This window comes from Chlorella variabilis, assembly GCF_000147415.1.
Source record: "Chlorella variabilis unplaced genomic scaffold CHLNCscaffold_3, whole genome shotgun sequence".
NCBI lineage: Eukaryota > Viridiplantae > Chlorophyta > Trebouxiophyceae > Chlorellales > Chlorellaceae > Chlorella > Chlorella variabilis.
Genome location: NW_005435085.1, coordinates 75240 through 96687, shown reverse-complemented (window position 1 = coordinate 96687; position 21448 = coordinate 75240). Strand labels below are relative to the sequence as shown.

General features: G+C 62.9%; 5 protein-coding genes across 5 annotated transcripts; 2 read left to right on the top strand and 3 right to left on the bottom strand.

Moving 5' to 3' along the window:
* Positions 1-807: 807 nt before the first annotated feature.
* On the bottom strand, positions 808-1181 carry CHLNCDRAFT_140297 (expressed protein; the record flags this gene model as incomplete). Its single annotated transcript, XM_005850427.1, has 2 exons — positions 808-914; positions 1109-1181. The coding sequence occupies 2 exons, from the start codon at positions 1179-1181 to the stop codon at positions 808-810; spliced, it is 180 nt and encodes a 59-aa protein (XP_005850489.1).
* A 34-nt stretch (positions 1182-1215) lies between these two features.
* CHLNCDRAFT_140296 (hypothetical protein) lies at positions 1216-1845 on the top strand (the record flags this gene model as incomplete). The annotated part of the gene is made up of 2 exons (XM_005850726.1): positions 1216-1469; positions 1722-1845. The coding sequence occupies 2 exons, from the start codon at positions 1216-1218 to the stop codon at positions 1843-1845; spliced, it is 378 nt and encodes a 125-aa protein (XP_005850788.1).
* Positions 1846-2715: 870 nt separating this feature from the next.
* On the bottom strand, positions 2716-3234 carry CHLNCDRAFT_140294 (expressed protein; the record flags this gene model as incomplete). Its single annotated transcript, XM_005850426.1, has 1 exon — positions 2716-3234. The coding sequence occupies one exon, from the start codon at positions 3232-3234 to the stop codon at positions 2716-2718; it is 519 nt and encodes a 172-aa protein (XP_005850488.1).
* Positions 3235-5390: 2156 nt separating this feature from the next.
* On the top strand, positions 5391-9034 carry CHLNCDRAFT_140292 (hypothetical protein; the record flags this gene model as incomplete). Its single annotated transcript, XM_005850725.1, has 10 exons — positions 5391-5849; positions 5956-6327; positions 6452-6586; positions 6723-6880; positions 7015-7228; positions 7399-7504; positions 7706-7977; positions 8128-8312; positions 8452-8722; positions 8942-9034. 10 exons carry the CDS (start codon positions 5391-5393, stop codon positions 9032-9034), a joined length of 2265 nt encoding a protein of 754 aa, XP_005850787.1.
* Positions 9035-10854: 1820 nt separating this feature from the next.
* CHLNCDRAFT_56825 (hypothetical protein) lies at positions 10855-20542 on the bottom strand (the record flags this gene model as incomplete). The annotated part of the gene is made up of 20 exons (XM_005850425.1): positions 10855-10961; positions 11156-11813; positions 11954-12276; positions 12410-12456; positions 12562-12687; positions 12856-12934; positions 14487-14769; positions 15752-16098; positions 16253-16589; positions 16730-17034; positions 17118-17546; positions 17650-17790; positions 18109-18244; positions 18359-18469; positions 18748-18754; positions 18913-19175; positions 19264-19419; positions 19551-19607; positions 19757-20017; positions 20150-20542. 20 exons carry the CDS (start codon positions 20540-20542, stop codon positions 10855-10857), a joined length of 4566 nt encoding a protein of 1521 aa, XP_005850487.1.
* Between the last annotated feature and the right edge of the window lie 906 nt (positions 20543-21448).

The window sequence follows — 21448 nt, the reverse complement described above, 5'->3', positions numbered from 1 at the left end:
TCCTTGTGCGCAACACCATGGCGGCGCCAGCTGCTGTGTGTGTAGAGGTGGGCCGGCTGCCGGATGGCCAAGTGGCACCGATCGGCGTGCCCACTTGGGCCACCTCACAGGCGCAGCCAGCAGCAGCAACCATGGACAATGGCCAGGCACCTGTTGGCAGCGCCGGTGCCCGCTCTCCCACGCTGAGTAGCAGCGGCAGTGGGCCAGTGGTGCTGGCTACGGTAGAGGCGCTACCCCCCATGCGGCAGCACGTGTGGTGCGGCCGGACGCGGATGACGCTGCCGGTGGTGCGGCCAGGGCAGGTTGTGGAGATGCCGCTGCAGGTGGCAGTCAGCCGTCCCGGCAAGCTGTCCCTTGCGGACTGTTATGTGTCCTGGCACTTTGCGGGGCAGCCACCCCAAGTGTTGGGCAGCCGTGCTGTGCCACCACATCATTGCACAGTGCTGCAACAGGAGACCCCGCCTTGGTGATTCTGCATTTGGTTGGTTACAACTTTGCAACTGGTTTGGTTGCATCTAGTGCTTCCTCAACTCAACATTTGATTAAGATTCATGGTTCTGATGTAAATCAAAGGCAGCGTTGTTAAAGAACCACCTGAATGACACTGTGAACCTCGTGCGTCTGCGCGTGGCTGGCTTTCCATACTTTGACTGCCATGGTGCTGCTTTCCCCAGAGAGCACGTGCACTCAACAAGAGCATTACAGCTTGGCAAAGTGGGATCAAGGCCAGACAGAGAGCCCCTATCAGCTGTAGTCTGATGTCCATGGCTGGTGGTGGTGTGCAGGCACCCTTGCGGGTCCAAGCTGTTAGCGGTGGCCCAACTGCTGCTGCAGTGCCAACACCTGCGCCTTTTGCTGTGGCGGCAGCAACTCTATCTGCTGCGGGGTCAGCGACATGACCTGCTGCAGTAGGGCTGCAAGAAGGCAGGCGGGAGGGTGGTAGGCAGGCGTGTTGCCGGTCAGGGCGGTGCACATATGAAGCTTGCGCTGTGTTGCTGCCCTCAATAGGCGTGTCATGCAGTTGACGTTCACCAGCAATGCAAGTCCTGGTCCTGCGCTGGGCAGAACACACGTGCTATTGCTATGGCAAGCCACAGCAGCGACTCACCGCAGGGCTGCTGCACTGCCGGCATGCTCAGCTGTGGCGGCTGCTGTGGTGGCGGCTGCGTGGCCAGTGACATCATGGGGCGCGGCGGCACACCACCTGGTACCGCCATGCGCCGCGGATCGACCGGCTGGCCCTCCACCCGTCCCTTGCAGGCTGACGTCACGCGGCTGGTGGAGGCCGGCGGCGGCGCTCGGCTGGAGGCGCTGGGCGTGCAGGGCGAGGCGGCGGCGGCCAGCGTGGCGGCACGCCTGGAGGGCCACGAGCGCGAGCTGGCAGATGCAGTCCAGAAGCGTGCCGTGCTGGAGTGCGTGCCCTCCTTGCTGCTCACCGCGCTGTCGCGCGTCCAAGACTGCTTCTGCCTGTTGGACCCCAACCTGCCCGACTGCCTCGCCCTCCTTCCTGAAGCTGACCGGTTACTCGTTCGAGTTAGTGGGCGGAAGGGGGTGGGGCCTGGCCGTGGCTATGGCGGTGTGTTTTGTCGTTGTGGGTGGTGGTTCAACCAGTAGCCCTTACGCTGTCCAGGTGGCTTGTCTGCGTTGTCTTGCCTTCAGATGCCACCAACCTCATCCTGAACCATCCCCACCACCCCCTCCCCTGCCCACGCCTGCTGCAGGGAGGTGGTGGGCCGCAACTGCCTCGTCCTGCAGGGCCCAGGCACTGACCCTGCAGCGGTGGCCCACTTTTGCGCGCTGGCGGCGGTGCCACCTAAGCCTGGGACAGTCACACTGCTCAACTAACGCAAAGCCGATACAGAAGGCAGACAACAGCCCTTCTGAAACTCGCTGCACATCTCGCCGCTACGGGATGCAGGTGAGGGCAGGGCAGCAGGTGCAGTTGCGCCTCGACGCACTTTGGCCTACCTGCCTGACCCCTTGGGGCCCGTCACTCCTAGTCTGGCACCTACCAGGACGTATCTTTTACTTGCCTGCCAAGCTGCCACGCAAAATGCCATGCAGACGGCAAGGTTCAGTTCTTTGTGGGCGTGCAAATGGCGATCAAGGACGACGGGGAGGTGGCAGACGGCGAGGTGGCAGCGGCAGCAGGGGTGGCAGATGGGGCGGCAAGCGGCGTGCCTGTGCCGCCAGAGGCAGACGCCGTGGTGCTGCGCGTCAGAAGGGCGTGGTTGGGTCGCTGCGGGTTGCCACCCGTGCGCTGGCGCAGCATGGGCTGCGGCGGGAACGGCACTTCCAGCACACCCCCAGCCGCGAGGACTGAGCGCCAGCAGCTGAGCGGAGCGCGCAGCCGCTGAATGAAGCGCACCTATCGATTGACCACCCTTGCACTTTTTAATTTATCTGCGAGGGAGAGCAGGGAGGAGTGCAAAGGCCGGACTGCGAGGGCAGCGCCACACAGGAACAATATGGCTCTACCACTGATGTGAGATTGTTACAGGGATAGGAAACATGCAGGGTATAAATGAGGAGGCATGGCAGGCCACCTGCCTGAGGCAGTAGTGCAAGTGCAAGTGCAGTAGTGCAAGTGCAGCGAACGACACAGGGTCTTGCAGTGGTTGAGCGTGTCTGTAAAATGCATGAGGTGACGATCAGAAGGGAATGGGGCAATGGAAAAGGTCAGGCACTAATAGTAAATAAATACATTACCGTTGTTTACGATGTGCCAGCATCAAACTGCTGGCGCTGCTGCTTGAAGCCACGCTTTTCCTTGATCGCCTCCTCCGCCTCTTGCACCGCCATCAACCCAGGGTCTGCCTGCTTGGCCAGTTCAAGCTGCTCAAATGCTGCTCGCCACGCTGCAGCAGCTGCCTCCCACTCCAAAGCTAAGCTTGCATGCTCCGCTGCTGGCTGGCAGGCCGCGCGGGCAGCGGTGGACTCTGCCTTTGCTTCCAGGCCCAATGCCGTGGTGGCCCATGCTGCTGCCGCCGCCGCCGAGGCCTCTGCTGCGGCAGCGCGGGTTGCTGGAGTGGCTCCAGCTGCCAGGCGCGGCCACGTGTGCGCTGCAAAGGTGGCGCTGGACTGCAGCCGCGCCAGCACAGTGTGCTGAGTGTCTGTGAGGCTGGCGGTCTCGTCAGCCTTGCACTGCCCACGCCGGCGAATCTCGTTTATAAAAATTCTGGTGCTGGCAATGTCCACCAGAGTCTCCGCTAGCCTCGCATCAAATTTGTCCATCGCCGCTTTGGCTTCGGCCCGCACCGCTTTGGATTCAGCGATCAGCGCATGCGTATCCCACTGTTCCTCTGCTTCTCTCTGCACAGCAAGGGTGGGGTGGCAGGAGCAAGAAGGTGGGATGCAAGACTGGCCTTGTGCAAATGCCACTGTCGCACAAGTCGAGGGCAAAGCTGGGCAACTCCGATCGTGTCCATGGGCGCCGGGCGCTGCGGTGGTGCAGGGGAGGTGCATACACAGTGGTACCCACCGGAGGGCTGTCTTGGGGTGTGCCGTTGGCTGCTGGGCCCGTGCCCAGCGAGCGAGGTGCAGCCGCGTTGGGCCGCGCAGAAACTCGTGGCTGCCAGGCGGTCGAAACGGCCAGCCGGCCGCGTGATGCTGCTGGGGACCGTCTGGGGGCCGGCTGGAGCTGGAGCAGCCTGGAGGAGGCCCCGCAGTCTCTGATCTTCATTCCCGAGGGCACACCTGGGGGGGCAGGCTCAGCTGCTGCAGCGCCAAAAGGCGTGTGTGTGGGTCAGTGTTGGTTGCAGCAGCCCCAATGTTGGATGCTGCAGATGAGACGAGCAGTTATGTGTGACCCGGGTGTTGCGGCCTGCATGCTGGGCAGCTCGGCACAGGTGGCGCAAAATCCGAAAGCGCAGCCAGCTGCGCCCCTCTTCCTCTGCCAGCCAGCCCCTCCGACGCTGGAGCCCGCCGTGCCTCAATTTCGGGGAGATGTCCTCCCTGCCCTCAAGCCCACAGCGCCCCGGCCTTAATCGCTGCTCCCCGCTGCCCCGTTCAAAGCCAGCGCGCCAAGCACAGGCAATGTCGATGGACCAGGGCAGCTAGCGGCAGCGGCAGCGCACATAGCAGCAGCGGCGGTCACATCCCCAGCAGCGGTGGCATTTCTTGCCCCAATTGCCACCAATGTTGCGTCCCACTGATTGAACAAGGCGTGGGACGCACAGCAGGCAGCAAACATGCAGCAAGGCCCAGCCATTGGCAAGCAGGACGAGCGTGCGCCAGCTCAAGAGAAGCAGCAGCCGGAAGCGGCCACCCAGCCGCAGCCGGATTTGGTGCCAAGGAGCGAGCTGGAGGCGGCGGAGGCGAAGTGGGAGGCGGAGAAGCGCGAGGTCGTGCGTGAGCTGCAGGAGAACAAGGAGCTGCTGGCGGACTCCACGTCCAAGTGCAATTTCTTAGAGGGTGCGCTGCAGGAGTCACGGCTGCAAGTTGCCCAGCTGTCGAAGCTGCTGGTGGCGCAGGAGCGCACGGCGCCGAAGGTGAGGCTGCCTGGCTAATGCCAGCGAGGGGCTGGGTGGTTTGGTGTAGTATGGACAGTGCAGAAGCAGTTGGCAATGCTTCAGCTGGCTCCCTATGTGGGAGCTGACCTATTTGCCTCCACCTACCTGTAGTGATCTGGACGTGCAACGGGATCCCGACAACTCTTCGGCCCTAGCAAGCCTCGCAATAGATGCCTTGCCATCACATGGCGCCATTGCCTCGATGCGCAGCACAGCGTCAAGATACAATGTCTACCGATCTATCTTAACGGTTTGTGTACGACCCCATTCTTTCTGTGTACGACCCCATCCCAATTCTTCATACCTTATTCTGGCGCAGCAGCAGCGATGTTGCCTGACAGAGCGTGATATTATCAAAATCTACACAAGTTTTTCTCTGCTATTAGGAAACATCATTGTTTGAATCTCCGTTCATCTCCTATTTTTTCTGACGCTGCCAGCGACAATGTGCGGCTTCGTCCCAGCACCCTTTCATAGCCGTACCCCTGTGATACCTGCGCTTTGCTCTTTATGTATGCGTTTTATTTGAATCGGTCCATGTTCCACCTCGCCGATCAGCTCAGCAAGCAGGTCTACCAGCACACCCCGTGCAGCAACAATCAATCGCCAGCAATGAGTGCGCTGTTGGTTGGCTGGGATGTTTTGGTAGGCTCAGCACGTCCTGGCTTCAGCTCGTTTTGACCGACCAGCCGTGTAGGAAAGCTGGTGGAGCAGCGTCTTGCCGGTCCCGCCACGACTGACGGCAGCACGCGCAGCAGCAGCCAGGTCGGCAGCAGCAGAAGGGAGGCAGGCAGGTACTTTGTTGAAGACCTCAGCAGGCAACCGTGTCCAGCAGGGCGGTGACACGATCAGTTTCATAGGGGCTGGCAGGGCAGGACAATGCCGGACGACCTGGCGGCAGCTTTTGCGGCATTGTGGCGTCACTCGGCGCTGCCCCCGCTGATGCAGGCCGGGGTGATGGAGTCAGCGGGGGTGCTTCGGCACTATGTGCTATTGCATGACGCAGCCAGCCAGGGGCCCGAGGTGTTAGTGGCGGCGCAAGAGAAGCTGCACCAGCTGGGCAGCACCCTGGGCACCAGTTGCCAGGTTCTCAGCATCAACAGTGGCAGCGGCGGCGGCTCACCGGTGGGCCCCCGGCTCTGGGCCGACATGCTGCACGGCTGCCTGCCGGATGGTGGCGGCGGTGAGCCCGCAGAGCGCCCCCCGGTGCCGCCTGGCGGTCTGGGTGCCTGGCTGAGCGAGGCCGATATGTCTGGCCTGGCTGGCTTTGTACACGAGCTGGCGGTGCGCTCCATCCTGCCGCACATGGAGATGCGGCTGCGGGCACTCAATGTGCAGGTGCGGCGGTGGGCATCGCAGCGACAGTTTGCCTGTCTCGGCCTGTTGCGCCCTCAGCGCTGCCCCGCACACTCGCTTGTCCTGCCCCTACTGTGCCGACCCATAGGTAACTGCCAACCGCAAAGGTCTGAAGAACCAGCTGAAGAGCTTGCTCTGGCGCAAGGGCGCTTTGGACAGTGCGTCCACCCCTGGCACACCCTCCGCCAGTGGCGGCGCTGCCGGCGCTGCCGGCGTCTCGTACGCCGGCGGCTCGGTGGAGAGCCACATGCGCCAGCTGAGCGACCTGGCGCTTATGCTGGGCGACTACGATACTGCCTCCAGTACGCTTCGCCTGCTGGCCAGCGACACCAAGGCTGACCGCGCGTACAAGGCATACGCAGGGGTGCAGGAGGCGCTGGGTGCGGCGGCGGTGCTGGCGGGGGCGCCGCCCTCTGATGCCATGGCCTCCTACAAAGAAGCGCTGCACCGCTACGCGCAGGTTGGTGGGGAGCCAAGGGTGCTGCGCATGGCAGTCAGGCACTGCAGTCACCTTGCACATGGCCAGGCCGCTCATGCTGCCACTCTGGTGCCGCCCTGCCTGCCTGCCCCGCCCCGCCCTGCAGCTGAGCCAAGCCAATCCGCGCAACCGGGAGGGTGCGCGGTATGCCACGCGGTCTGTGCTTCTGTTGGCAGCATACTTGCAGGCATTAGGCCAGTACGGCGAGGCCACAGCTGCTTTGATGAAAGCCCATTTCCAGGTGGCGCAGGGCGGATAGGGTGGCAGGGTGGGCGCCAGTGTCAATGCAAAGCATACCCAATTTGGCTGCCTGCTCACATGAGCATTTGTGCGCCCACTCGCCTGCACTGCCCCCATGCTGCGTGCCCTTGTGGCAGGAGGAGAACCTGCGTGCGGGGCTGCTGCTGGAGCAAGCAGCCTACTGCCTGCTGTCACACCAACCGCCCCACACACGCAAGTTTGCCTTCCATCTCGTGCTGGCGGGCCTGCGTTTTGACATGTGCGAGCAGAAGCAGCTGAGCACGAGGGCATACACGTGAGTAGGACAGCACTGGGCATGTCTGAGCAGTTTGTACTGGCCGTGTTGCTGCATGGCTTCCCTGACCTGCACACAGCAAAGGAACGTGTGTTGTGGGCTCATCTGTCCCCTGGCCCATGCTCTGTTGGCAGACAGGTGCTGGGTGTGTACTCAGGACGACAGTGGTCCCTGATTGAGGAGCACCTCCATGATGCACTTGGGCGGCAGGCGCGGGAGGGTGATGACGCGACAGGCGCAGTGCGCCATTTCATGGCCATGCTCGTGTGCCCCTCCAACAACCTGTATTGCCAGCAACTCTACCTCACGCAGTTTATGGATGCACTGCGCACGGCGCAGGCACAGCTGGTGGGTGCTGGCAGTGTGGCTGAGCATCAAGGGGGATGGCTTGGGAGCCTGTGTTGGTCTGTTGAACGGGCGGGTGCGATTGGTGGTCAAGCAGCCTTGGTTTGGCCCGGTCAGTGGCCAGCTGCCTGCCTCTACGTGCCACTTTCTGCTGTGCTCGTTATCTCCTGCAGGGCTTCGCGCTGCCGCTTGAGCTGCCGCTGCCAGAAGTCAACTGCGAGCGGGTGACGGTTGCAGCACGATGGGCAGACCTGCTACAGTGGCGTGGAGGCGCGGCAGGTGCCAAGTGAGGCATGGAAGGCGCTCGATGTGGCTCTCCATCCCTCCCTGGAGGCTCACCCCAGTGGCACCTGGCTGGAAGGTATGCAGGCAGCTGGAAGGCCCAGGAAGCGCACCAAGACCTGGCCCCCTCCCTTCCAATTTCCACTTTGCGTGCGGTCCACTGAACTGCTTGCTTGGGTGCAACTCTTGTGCTTGCAGGCGGCAGCCGCATGCGGCTGGCAGAGGCAGAAGAGAATCAGAGGTCGTGCTGCGTGGGCGAGGCAGTGGGACTAGACGTGGAGCTGCACAACCCGCTGCAGCTGGACTTGCATGTTACCCACCTGCGTCTGGCCTGCACTTGGGACCCCGCCACCTCATCCTCGGGTGCTGGCATGTTGGCGAGCGGCAGCAGTGCCAGTCGCAGCCCGGATGGCAGCTTAGTGCCGGCGCCGAGTGAGGGTGGCGGGCAGCAGCAGCAGCCAGGCTTCCAGGTGGGCTGCCCAGCGCTGCACACTGCTCCCTACCGTTTCACTTTACCTGCCTTTCCTTCTTCCATTCCTGCGTTCCGCTTCCTGCTGGCATTTTTGCTGCCTGCAGTGTGTTCAAGCTGGCTGACCCTCCACCCCCACCCCATGTTGCAGGTTCACGAGGACAACGTGACGCTGCAGGGCGGAAAGCGTGTGATTGTGCACTCGCGCGTTGTGCCACTGAAGCCAGGCAGCCTGCACCTGCACGGCCTCGCCTGGCTGCTCAACGGCACCGCTCATGGCCAGGCGGCCTTCCACATACCCCGACCCATCTCACGCAAGCCTGGCAGTAGCAGCAAGTGAGTGCGACAATGCCGGCCCGCTGCCACATGCTGGCATGTCGGAAGCCTGTGCGGCCATCCATGGTCCTGCATTCAGCTCATATGTCCCTTCTTGCTGCTGTGGGTGATGCGCAACCCCCACTCCTGATGCTTCCAGGGTGCTCCTCGATGCCGATCGGCCCGCCCCCGGTGGCATGTCCTTCCGCGTGCTGCCCCCCATGCCGCGATTGGAGGTCAGCGTCACGGGTTTGCCGGCAGCAGTGCTAGCGGGGGAGGTGGTGTGCTGCAGCATGCGGCTGAAGAACAGCGGGGCCATGACCCTACAGCATTTGTCCATGGCGGCAGCAGGGACCGCAGGCATCTTCCTCGGTGGCGGCCCAGCAGCCGGTTCTGGAAATGGCAGTGACGGCATCGGCAGCGACGGCATTGTAACTTCAGTCAGCCCCAACCAGGAGCAGCGGCAGCAGCCTATTAGCTCGCCTGTCCATGCAACTCCCGCCGCTTTAGGGTGTGTCAGCAGCGCCACTGTTGCAATGGTTAGCAGCCCTCCCGCCCACCTCAACAGTCGGCGCAGCAGCTTCAGCAGCCCCCGCAGCAGCCTCGGTGGCTGCCTTACAGAGCCTGTGCCGGCCCCCACCTTCCGTCAGGGTGTCGCTGTCTACATGCTGCCCAATGTGCGGCTGGGTGTGGGCCAAGAACTCACGCTTCCAGTCTGGTTCAGGTTCGCGGCATTGGGATAATGCTCTTGATTGGCTCCTGCTGTGTTGGCCGAACAGTGATGTCGCCTTGCGAAATGCGAGGACGCTGCAGTGCCTTCCATGCTCCTGAATGCTATCAAAGCCCAGCCTTATTTCCTATTTTGCAGGGCGCCACAGGCGGGTGCGGCACATTTGGTGGTGGCATGGCGGTACGAGCCACTGGTGCGGCTCGATGCCCTGGCATACCGCACAGCACGTTATGCTCAAGCGGTGCAGGCACTGCCGTTGCTGTACCTGTCTTGCCGCCTGGTAGCAGGGGTGGCTGGCTCTGCGCCGGGCGGGTGCCTGTTGCAGGCGCAGCTACACAACCTGTCGTTCGAGTCCGTGTTGGTCACTGGGTTGAGCTGCCATAGCAGCAGCTGGCAGCTGTGCAATGCCGACAGCCTAGATGGCAGTCGCAGCGGCAGCGGTGATGGTGGCGGCAGCCTGCCAATTGCACCAGATGCATCTGCTGCCATGCATCGCCTGTTGGTACCTGGTGAGGATGCGTCAGCAGGCGTAGATGGAGCAGCGACAGGGGCCATCATGACGGCAGCTGAGGCTGGGCTGCTCCAGGTCAGCAGGCACGTGGCAGCAGCAGCCCCAGTCACCCCTAAGCATTTGCAGCCTCCAGCCCAGCAGCAGCAGCGACAGCATCCATCGCCGCAACAGCGCCCAAAGCAGCATACGCAGGATGGCGCAGAAGGGATGGATGTGGTTGTGCTTTGGCAGGCAGACGGCAAGGATGGTGCAGCTCCGCGCCGTGGCTTCTGTTGCTTGCACAACCAGAGGTGTGTGTGATTGTGACTGATTGACCATTTGCTGCACGCTCTGGTGCTCTGCAATGAGGTGGCAACATTTGCTTGTCCAGCCTTCACTTCATTCACTTTACTTCATGTACATCCCGCCTGTTGCAGGCTCCACACCGCGCCAGCCATTGATGCCCGATTGCGAGGGCCTGTCAGCCTAGCTCACAACTTTGGCGTGGCGCCGCTGTGCGTGCTGCCCCTGACCCTCCTTGTGCGCAACACCATGGCGGCGCCAGCTGCTGTGTGCGTAGAGGTGGGCCGGCTGCCGGATGGCCAAGTGGCACCGATCGGCGTGCCCACTTGGGCCACCTCACAGGCGCAGCCAGCAGCAGCAACCATGGACAATGGCCAGGCACCTGTTGGCAGCGCCGGTGCCCGCTCTCCCACGCTGAGTAGCAGCGGCAGTGGGCCAGTGGTGCTGGCTACGGTAGAGGCGCTACCCCCCATGCGGCAGCACGTGTGGTGCGGCCGGACGCGGATGACGCTGCCGGTGGTGCGGCCAGGGCAGGTTGTGGAGATGCCGCTGCAGGTGGCAGTCAGCCGTCCCGGCAAGCTGTCCCTTGCGGACTGTTATGTGTCCTGGCACTTTGCGGGGCAGCCACCCCAAGTGTTGGGCAGCCGTGCTGTGCCACCACATCATTGCACAGTGCTGCAACAGGAGACCCCGCCTTGGTGATTCTGCATTTGGTTGGTTACAACTTTGCAACTGGTTTGGTTGCATCTAGTGCTTCCTCAACTCAACATTTTGATTAAATTCATGGTTCTGATGTAAATCCAAAGGCGGCGTGTTAAAGAACCCCCTTGAAGGCACTGTGAACCCCGTGCGTTTTGCGGTGGCCTGGCTTTCCATACTTTGACGCCATGGTGCTGCCTTTCCCCAAAGAGCACGTGCACTCAACAAGAGCATTACAGCTTGGCAAAGTGGGATCAAGGCCAGACAGAGAGCCCCTATCAGCTGTAGTCTGATGTCCATGGCTGGTGGTGGTGTGCAGGCACCCTTGCGGGTCCAAGCTGTTAGCGGTGGCCCAACTGCTGCTGCAGTGCCAACACCTGCGCCTTTTGCTGTGGCGGCAGCAACTCTATCTGCTGCGGGGTCAGCGACATGACCTGCTGCAGTAGGGCTGCAAGAAGGCAGGCGGGAGGGTGGTAGGCAGGCGTGTTGCCGGTCAGGGCGGTGCACATATGAAGCTTGCGCTGTGTTGCTGCCCTCAATAGGCGTGTCATGCAGTTGACGTTCACCAGCAATGCAAGTACTGGTCCTGCGCTGGGCAGAACACACGTGCTGTGGCCATGGCAAGCCACAGCAGCGACTCACCCTGCTGCTGCTCTGCTGTCAGTGCGCCTCCGCCTGGTGCTGGCTGTGGCTGCTGCATGGCTGGCATGCTCGGCTGCGGCGGCTGCGGCTGCTGTGGTGGGGGCTGCGTGGCCAGTGACATCATGGGGCGCGGCGGCACACCACCTGCTACAGCCATGCGCCGCGGATCAACCGGCTGGCTTGGCTGCACTGGCGGCTGCTGCGGTGGCAGCCCATACCCTGGCCCGCCCTGCATGCCCTCTGGCGGCACCATGTAAGGCGGGGGCTGCTGCTGCTGCTGCTGAGGGGGTGGCATATAGCCCTGCGGCGGCGGCTGGTATGGCTGACCCATGGGCGGCTGGTCCATTGGGCCACCCATGTAGGGCGGCTGCTGCTGTGGTGGCATGCTGGTACCGGGCATGCCCATGGGCGGGCCCTGCACGGGTGCCCCCACCATGATTGGCGGCGGTGGCTCCATGCCATGAGCCCCCGGTGGGCCCTGCATGTGCGGCGGCGGACCACCCGGGCCGCCCATCATCATGCCATCTGGACCGCCCATGGGCGTCGGCCCCGGTGGGCCCTGCCCGTGTGGTGGCTCGTGGCGGGGCATAAGGTTTGGCGGCGCAACGCCCTTGGGAGCCACATCGCCCAGCGGGTTGGACACCATGCCCAGAATGACCTGCATGGTGGCGGAGGGCGGGCGAGTCGGTGTGTGTGGGGGGAGGTGGGTTTGGGTGGAGCTGGTGGAACATGGTCGTACGCACGCCAGGCAGGGTGCCACAACGACGTGACGGCACCACCCCCCGTCCTGAACCTCACCTGCATCTGGAACAGCGCCTTGGCCAGCTGCGGGTTGTCCACCAGGATCTGCCGCGCCTGCGTCGGGTTGCGCTGCAGCAGGCCCTTCATCTGGGCCAGGTAGTCGTAGAGCTCGGCACGGGAACGGCGAGCCAGCAGGTGCGTGATGGCGTCGGCGGGCGCGCCCGGTGCCAGCGGCGCATCCAGCAGCGCGGCCACGCCGTGCGAGGCGTGGTAGGCGAGGTCTCCGCCCACCACGCGGTCGCGCATGGGGCGACGGCCTGGCCCCCCAGGTCCCCCGCGGTCATCAAACCGGGAGGGCGGCCCGCGCTGGTCATCAAAGTCTGCAGGCGGGCGGAAGAATGCAAGAGGGAGGGCAGCAATTCAAGGAGGACCCCCCCCCCCGATCAGCTGGTGTGGCAAGCCACATTGACAATGCTGCATCCCAAAAACTCAGACAGTACACTTGCTACCCACCCCTGCCAGACCGGAACTCGCCAGGGCCGCCCTCGGCATACACTATCCTGCGGGGACAGCATTGGAGGAGAACACATGACAAAGCCGCCATCACCACGGGTGGTTCGCCCCTCGCCGCTCCAAACCAAGCTGCAATCCATCCAGCATCGCACCTTATCGTGCGCCCCTTGAAATCTTTGCCGCTCAGATTGCGGATGGCGGACTCAGCGGTGGGGATATCGAAGAACTCGATGAACCCAAACCCGCGTGGCTTTCCTGTGTCGCGCTCCGTCACGATGCTGGAATTGTGCGGATCAAGGCAGGGGAATGGGGTGAAGTGGGTGAGGCAGGCAGCCTCGTGCGAAAGGGCCAAGCATACGCAGGAGAGAGCGAGAGAGAGAGAGCTGATAGGACGACACAAGCAGGGGGTGCGAGACAGAGTTGGGACCTGTAGCGGCGTCGCTCACCGGACGTGCTTGACGGGTCCCACTTGGCTGAAGTGGTCGATGACATCTTGGTCAGTGAGGTCATAGCTCAGATTTCCCACTGCAGCAGCAGAGCACCACCGTATGGGAGGGGTGAGGCTAGCAAGGTGCCCGCCGCCGCCACTCCCCCGCCGCCGCCGCCGCCGCCCGCCGCCGCTCCCCAGAGCAGCCATCGATGGATTCTTCTTGAATCACAGAATCGGGTCGCCCACTGGAGGTGATGGGAACTCTTGTCTTCGTCATGCCGCACGCGGAGAAGCATCCCTGGCATCGCCCACATCGCAGCAATCGCCTGCTCACCAAAGACAGTAGAGGCGGGTGGTGCATCATCGCGCGAGAACCGCGAGGCCATCGCCCGCTGCACAAGAACTGAACACCACTTTGGGAGCTACAACTTCTCAGGGGAGCTAGAAGAATAAACACGGGTGACTCAGGGGGACAAGCTACAACGACTGCACGCAGACCTGCGGAGGAAATTTGGCTTGCTTGCCTGGCAATAATGCCTCCCAGACCTCCCTGGTTGCCACTGAGTGTCTCAAATCAATATCAATCCCTGTGTATCACCCCCGCTGGCTGGGCTGCTTGCGTGCAGCTGTGCGAGGCCATGTCTGCCGCCGAGGCAAGAGCGCTGTTCCGAGCCTTCTTGCGGCATTCCAAGCACTTTGGCACGAACTATAACATCAAAGAGTGAGGGAGAGGCCGAGTTGCTGGCTGGCGTCGAGTTGCGCCCACCGCTGCGGCGTTGGTCTCTCACCGCCAACTTGCATTGCGTGCTCCTCTTCATGCCTCTTGTGCCGCACACTGCGCCTGCTCCTGCTTAGCAGGTATGTCAAGCGGCGCGCACGGCAGGGGTTTCAGGAGGCACAGTCTGTGACGGACAGCGGCCAGCTGGCGCGCTTATGGGAGCAGGGGCGGCAGCAGCTTGAAATGGTCCGGCGGCAGTCAATTGTCTACGACCTCTACTCCCGCAAGCACACGCATGCAATGGTGAGCGCCAGGCACAGAATCAATGCTGGCTACCTGCCAAGGTGGTCGTTGCTGAAGGTGCTGCCACAAGGCTGACAGCTGCCAGCGCATAGGGTGGCTAACTGGTGCGGTCCGCCCTTGTTGCGCTGTCGCTTTACCTGTTGCAGGATCTTTTGAAGCAAGGGAAGCAGTGATGCATCAGCCTAACAATACCGTCGCCATGTTCATGGTCCACGAGCAACCAATCAGCCCGTCAACCAATCCTTCCGCAACCTCTTGCTTCCCTCTGTTCTCTTCCGCTGTTGCTTTTGTATTTCATTGCCGTTTATAAACCTACTGCAGCATTTTCGGTTGCGTGTGGTGCTCACAATGCCCCCACTGCTAGCCGCCATCGACTCCTCCAGCGGGGCGCCCAGATCAGCCACCGATCTGGTCCAGCAAGGCTCCACAGGCTCCACGCATTGCCGTGTCGGTGATCCCTGTGGCTCGCCACCACCCTGCTGGCTGCACTGCCTGGCCGCATAGCTGTGCCCCAACATGCAATGCTGCAGCAGCGGCTGTGGCGGGTGGCATGGCAGCGCTGCCATAGCTGGGACAGCAGCACACGGCGTCGTTCAGCAAGCAGACCGCCATGCGCACCGCCTCACGGCTGGCGCCCCAGCAGTGTGCCAGCACGTACAGGTGGCGGTGCGGCTGGTCCGCACCAATGTCGAACCGCAGGTAGCGCAGCAGCAGCTGCTCGTCCTGGATGAGCTGGCGCTTGGCTGCCTGGTACGCATCGCCCACCAAGCAGGGGAAGCGCGCAAGTTCTGCACTGTCACCAGCGGTGGCGCCTGCCGCATGCGCTGCCACTGCATTAAGCATGTCGTTGGTTCTCAGAGAAGCCTCCTCGACCTTGGCCGCCAGGAAAACGAAGGCGGCAGCCAGGCGCTGCAGGACAGATGGCCGAGGGTGTGGGTGTGTGGAATTGGAGGTTGGCATGTGCCGAAGAACGGGTCGGCCAACAAGCAGGAATTGCGGGCTGCGGCGGCAGCAAACGCACGTGGGCTGGCAGGCCTGCCAGGTCGCGTTGCATGTGGTGCAGGAACGTAAGTGCCGTGCAGGCCACCCGGGCTGGCAGAGCCAGCATATCGCACGCCAACCGAGCCATTGAAGCTGCGGCGGCAGCGTCGGTGCCGCTGACCGGGGCGGCGGCAGGCGGCGTAGATAACAGCTGCTGCTCGCTGAGATCCTGTTCTCTGTTGGCCTGCTGCTGCTGCTGCTGCTGCCCCAAAGTTGGAGCTTGATAAATAATGGCCGCCATTGCCGCTGCTTCCCTGCTTGCGTGCTGGTGTTAGTGGCTCCAAAGGGGCAGATGGTCGCTCCTCGCAAACCCGGTGATGCTCGCTCCTCGCTAACCGGTGATGCTCAAAAGCCAGGTGGCGCGCCACGGCGGGCGCAGCAGGTGCCGCCGCCGCGGTCTTCGAGGCCAGGAGGGGCGCTGAAGAGCTGCTTGGAATTTGGATTTTACACAGGGTGCGTGTGACACAATCTGTGCCACGAGAAATCAGTGTGATCGGTTCAGTATCAAAGTGCCGCGACTCTAGTTAGAATACATGTATACGTTCAGAACCGCCATGCAAACGATTAGGACAGCTAGCCCTGTAACCAGTGCGATGCGGTGCTCACGGTTGAAGACAGGGCGCATGACATACTGCCGAATGAAGCGAGACACCGCCATGCCCTTCTTCGGCGGCCCCTTGCCAACCGCAGTCTTCACGACTGCAGTTGTGCGTGTCAGCGCGCCTGTGCTCCGCTCGCCCCGCCGCTTCTGTGCCTTGGCAGCAGGCTCACCACCAGCTACTGAAGCTCCAGATGCTGCTGCTGACCGTGCTGCCGCCACCTCAGCCGGCCGCAGTGCACGCAGGCTGACCTTAGCAGGTGGGTGGCTCCAGGCGCCGTGCCCCGCACCATCTGCCCCCACGCCGCGCACTTTCACTGAATAGGTGGCCCCTGGCTGTAGCCCTGTCAGCACCATCTGCGTGATGCGACCAGCGCAGGTTTGCCGAACAGCCAAGGACGAGGGGCCTGTGGTTGCCTCGACCTCGTATGAAACGCAAACCGCCTCCTGGGTCCCCTGCTGCGCTGGCACCCAGCTGATGTCCACGGTGTTGGGGCTGGAGCCATGGTCTGCAGCCCATGCCAGCACCTCCTGGGGCGGCAGAGGCGGCGCTTTGCTGGTCTGCACTGCCACCACCGAGCTGAAGGGGCCCGCGCCGACTGCAGGAGGTGGTTGGGTTGAGGCAGGGGCGATGTGGAGAGCTGCAGCGTGCAATTCCCAGCAGCACAAGATGCCAGGCGGGTGGTAGGCATGTGATCAGCTGTGGTAGGCATATGATCAGCGCGCCTGTTTCACCCCAGCCCCCTCTCTCACCCGTGTTCACTGCACGCACGCGGAACTGGTAGCTGCTATGGGGATCCAGTTGCTGCACCCGGTGCGACGTGCCCTCCCCCCGAAACACCATTGTAAACTGTCCGCCGCCGCCCGCCATCTCCAGCTCGTACATCTGGATGGCTGCGCCATTGTCCTCCGCCACCTCCCAGCTCGTACGCACCGTGGTGCCCACCACCCTGGCGGCCAGCCCGGCGGGAGCGTTGGGGACGTCGGGAGCAGTGGAGCAGGGCAGAGGCTCCGACCAGGGGCCCCATCCGCAGGCGTTGCCGGCGCGAACCCTCGCCAAATACAGGCTCCCTGACACCAGGTCATTCACCTGTGGGGGCAGGGGGATGGTCAGCCTGGGACAGTTGCAGGAGGAAACGGCAGGTAGCACACCAAGCAAGGGCACCAACAGCTGGCCAACCAGCTGCCTCGCACCACCGTGGTCCCCTGCTGTAGCTGCCCGCAACCCACCTGGGCATGCAGGCCCCCGGCTTGGTGGGCAAGTTTCCAGGCGTGCGCCATCGACGAGGCGCCGCGGCTGCTGCTGCGAGCGCACTCCAGCTGATAGCCTGTGATGGGCGCGCCGTGGTCGTTGGCGGGCGGCAGCCAGCTGATGCGCAAGCTGGAGGGTGTGGCGTCCTGCTGGTCGACATCGCGCGGGCAGGAGGGCGCCGCAGGCGCGGTGCGGAACGTCTTTGGCTCACTCACGCTGCTGCCCACGCTGTTGTAGGCCCGCATCCTAAACGTGTACTCTGTGCTGGGCTCTAGTCCACTCACTGCAGCAGGCAGGCGGCGGGCACGGGTGATTGAAATGTGCAAGAGAGCTGCTGCGGATGCTGTTTCGGCGGTTGTGGCTCACCGGCGCATGAGCAATCTACACCCTGGTAGGCCGGCTGGAAGTATGAGTCCAGGACGCCAGCATCGCCGCCCAGCGTCCCATTAATCGGCACCTGCTGCTGCCCATCGCTCTGCTGTACAGCCGCTGTCTCATCATGCTGCTGCTGCTGCAGCTGAGGCGGTGGCGGCGCTAATGGCAGGGTAGGGAGGGAGAGTGCTGTGGCCATTTCCAGCACATAGCTAGCCACTGGATCCCCCTGGCCATAAGGCTGGCACCAGCTCATCTTCAGGCTGGTGCTGGCCGCTGCCACCAGTTGCATCGAGTCCACTGGGAAGGGCAGGCCGGGCAGCGTCTCGACATGGGCAGTGTGGCCCCAGCCGGAGCTGCCCTGCTCATTGATGGCACTGCAGCGCAGCGCATAGCGGTGCCCTGGCTCCAGCCCAGACAGCACTGCATTGGGGGCATGGCAAGGATTTCCTCAAATTAGCCAGGCAGGTGGCGGTAGCATGTTGTTGGGAAGGCAGGCAAATCCCGACATGCTTTCTATGCCCACCTGCATTGCACTGCGGACCCAGGTATGCCAGCTCAAACGGTGGGTCCAGTTTGCCCTTGCCCTTGCCACTGTCACTGTGTGGGCCCTCAGTGGGCCCCAGGCAGCACATCTCCAGGCGGTACGCGCTGACTGGGCTGCCACCTGCAGCCGTTAAGGCAACGGCAGCATGTGCAACTAAGAGAAGCCAGCAGCATACTTGATGGAACATACTCGAGCTGGCAGCCATACAGGAGCAAAACAAGCGCACCATCATGTTCCGGCGGAACCCACAACACGTTAAGCTCCGTTTGCTGACGACACGCACAAGAGGGGGTGCCAGGACAGCCTGCAAGCTTGAATGGATTAGAATCAACACTGTAGCTTGTAAAGAATTAATTCAACCTGCAGACCCGCCCTTATGAGCTGCACAGGAAGCATAGCATCCAAGGACCCAGCCATACTACAGTTGCCATCACCCACCTGGCGTGCTAGGGGCGGTGTGGAGGATGGAGGCTGCGCTGAATGCGCCCGCACCCGCCTCGCTGACCGCAAAGACACGTGCCATGTAGGAGCAGCCGGCCCGCAACCCACCAATAGTGCAGGCTTTCTCAGGGCCCTACAGGCAGGAAGAACAATGCATGGCCCCTTGTCACTTGCATGCAGTTGCTACACAGTTCTCAAGGCAATAGCATGCTGGCACCAGCAGTGTCCGTCCAAGCCAGTGCGTCACCTGGTAGTAAACCGACCAGTCGTCTGCCAGGTTGCGGCGCGCTGCGGCGCAGCGTGGTCGCACCTCGACCTGGTAGTACACGATGGGGCTGCCGCCGTCGTCGTCTGGCTCCTGCACACCATGCAGCCATGGCGCAGGCACAAATTCAGGTTGACTGATGGCTTTGACGACGGACATGCACAGCATAGGCATGCTCCGGCAACGAGCCAGCCCGTGCCATGCAAAGCAGCGACAGTAGCAGCGCTGCTTGCCTCCCAGCGGACTGTCACCGATGTCTGGCTGGTGCCTAGCGTACTGGGCGCTGAGCATGATGCTGGAGGTACAGCAGCTGTCCTCCCCTCCCCCAGCGGGCTCCACAGACTGCGCCCGGCCTCATTCTCCGCCCTCACTCGGAACCTGGTGGCACACAAAGCAGGTGGGGCGAACACACAGTGAAAGGTACAGGAGCCGCCGGCAATGAGACCCCATTCCAGCTCAAACACTGGCTGCCTGCCGCCCAGCTGCGTAGCGACATGCCAGGTGGCGTGCGCCTGCCTCGCAAGCGGCGGGCTCACTTGTACAAAATGCCACTGCGCAGGCCCTGTACAATGCACTGGCGCTCCAGTGAGCGTGTCACAAGGCGGAAGCCGCTGCCACTGCCATCATCCATTTCCACCTCGTAGCTTGTCACGTTGCCGCCATTGCTGGCAGGCTCGGGCCAACCCAGCGTGACGCTGCTGGCGGTGGTATCCCACACAAAGGGTGCATCGGAGGGGGACCAGGAGGGTACGGTCGCTTGCGTGTAGAACACCGCCAGGGGGCTGAATGCGCTCTCGCCCTGCAGCAGGCAGGCAGGCGGTAACTGCGCTGTCAGCCCTGATCCGAGCCCCTCATCCTCCTTGTCTCCTGTTGACATGCCTGCCCACCTCGCAGTTAATGGCCTTGACACGGCCGCAGTACTGAACACCCGGCACCAGCCGCTTGGCCACGTAGGCGCGCTCCGGCCCGCGGTACACCTGGTAGAAGCCGTCAGGGGTGGCGGCACCCGAGCCGCCCTCAAAGCCCTCGGGCGCAGGGCTCATCTGCAGGAGGGCCACGCAGTAGGCACCAAGGCATGGACAAGTTGTTGTGAGCGCCTGCGGTTTACGCTCGTAAGACAGGCTCTGGTGCTGTGAATCATGAGCACAGCTACCGCAGCCCCACACCCACACACTTGCAGCACATACTCCAGGGGCCGGCCGCCAGACTCCTCTGGCTCAGCCCACTTGAACTGCACGCAAGTGGATGGTGAGGCCAGGCAGGGGTACCATGCTGAACTGCAAACCCTGCCTGGGCACTGCTGTGTGTGTGTGCAAGGCAAGCAGTGCCTGAGTATAACCCCGCCCCACATCCACTTCGAATATGGCCGTCCCCACCCACCTTGAGCTCCTTCTTCATCCGACTTGCCAACTGCGGCGCGGACTGGCCCATCGGCGGGCAGGGGAGCGTCTGCACCAGCATGATGTCCGAGGGCGGCGAGGCCACCACCACCGCTTCCGGCATGTTGATGACCTGCGGCACTGCCGTGACGCGGGCTGCATAGCTGCGCCCCGGGCGCAACCCCTTGACCTGAACGAATGAGGCAGTGCCGGTGTACTGCGCGCTCCAGCGGTCAGAGTGCAGCGCCCCCTTGTCGTCCACCTGCAGTCGCAAGCGCATGGTGTGGTGAGCCAGGCGAAGAAGGGGTCCCACTATTCCCTGGCTGCCAATATTGCCATTGCCAAGAGCTGGCGAGAAAGCCACTCCCTCAACCAGATGCCTGCTCGCTCTCACCTGCTGCATCTGCAGCTCGTAGTGCACGATATACTCCACCGCCACCGACACCTGGCTGTGAATGGCGCAAACCGACGGCTGCCAGCTGAGACTGATGGCGGTGGTGCTGGTCTCAACTGCCTGCGGCACGCCAGGCGGGTGCTTCACAACGACCTCGGGCGGCGGAGGTGGCGGCGGGGGCGCATCACCCTTCTGCTGGGAGGCAGGGGCAGGAGCTGGTGCCGGCGCGGCTGCCACTGTGGCGGGTGAGGAAGCAGTGGAAGGCCTGCGCGCCAGTGCTGCTGCCGCGGCCGCCGCTGCTGCGGCGGACGAGGCAGGCAGGATAGGCTTGCTGGCATCAGCCCTGCGCTGCTCCGGGCTGCTCCAGGAGCCTGCTCTATCGTGGGCCTCCATCGCGGCTTAGAGTCTATTAGGTAGCGGGTAGCGAAGCAAAACCGCGAGCGAGCCGCAGTGTGCTGCATTCACGGCAGCATGGTCGGAGCAATGGTATTAAAGCAATGTACATCGATTCGGCCAAGCCTCGCTCCCGTGGGGCCATGGAGCGCCTGTGTACTTCTGTCCTTGAAACTATTTCCTGAAACTACTCCTTGACATTGCTGCCCAATCGCAATGAGCGCCCGCGAAAAAGCAGCCCAGGCTCCGCAGGCCAATCCGCAAGTTCAGCATTTGCTGAGGGCAGCTGGGCAAGCCTGCAGCTTGCCTCTGGGAACCGTGCTTGGCAGGAGAGCGCTGCAGGTAGGGCATTGGTTTATGTCTGTGCCAACCACCGCCGCGACCGCCACTCAGCCCCCCGCCGTCCCTGCCGCCGCCTTCGCAGGTTGCTACTGCAGGGCTCCCCCGCGGCTCGCCGCGGCTCTGCCCTTATTGCGGAGCGTGCAATGCGCAGCCTGTCAGGTAGGGCTTGGTTGTGTTTGCTCAGGGCCCGGCTGCTTGCACTCTGCCCCGACTTGGTGCTGCCAACAACTACGCTCCCCGCAGCGATGTGCACAAGCTGCCACGGCGTTCAATTCGGCGTCAGCAGCAGCCTGCCAGTCGCTGGCTGCTAGTAGAGGTCTGTCCCGTCTGCAGCCATGCCAGCAAGCGGCTGCTGCAGCACCCGCCAGGCAAGCAGGATGGCAAGCATGCACAGCAGGAGGTACAGAGGCATCAGCTACAGCTGCAGGCACCACATCAACAGCAGCAAGCAGCCAAGCAGCAGGGCACAGCAGCACCACAGCAGGCACAACGGCCCCTTGTCCAAGCTTCTGTGGGAAGCGCATGCCTTGAAGAAGAAGCTATGCCGCAGCCAGTTGTTTCTGT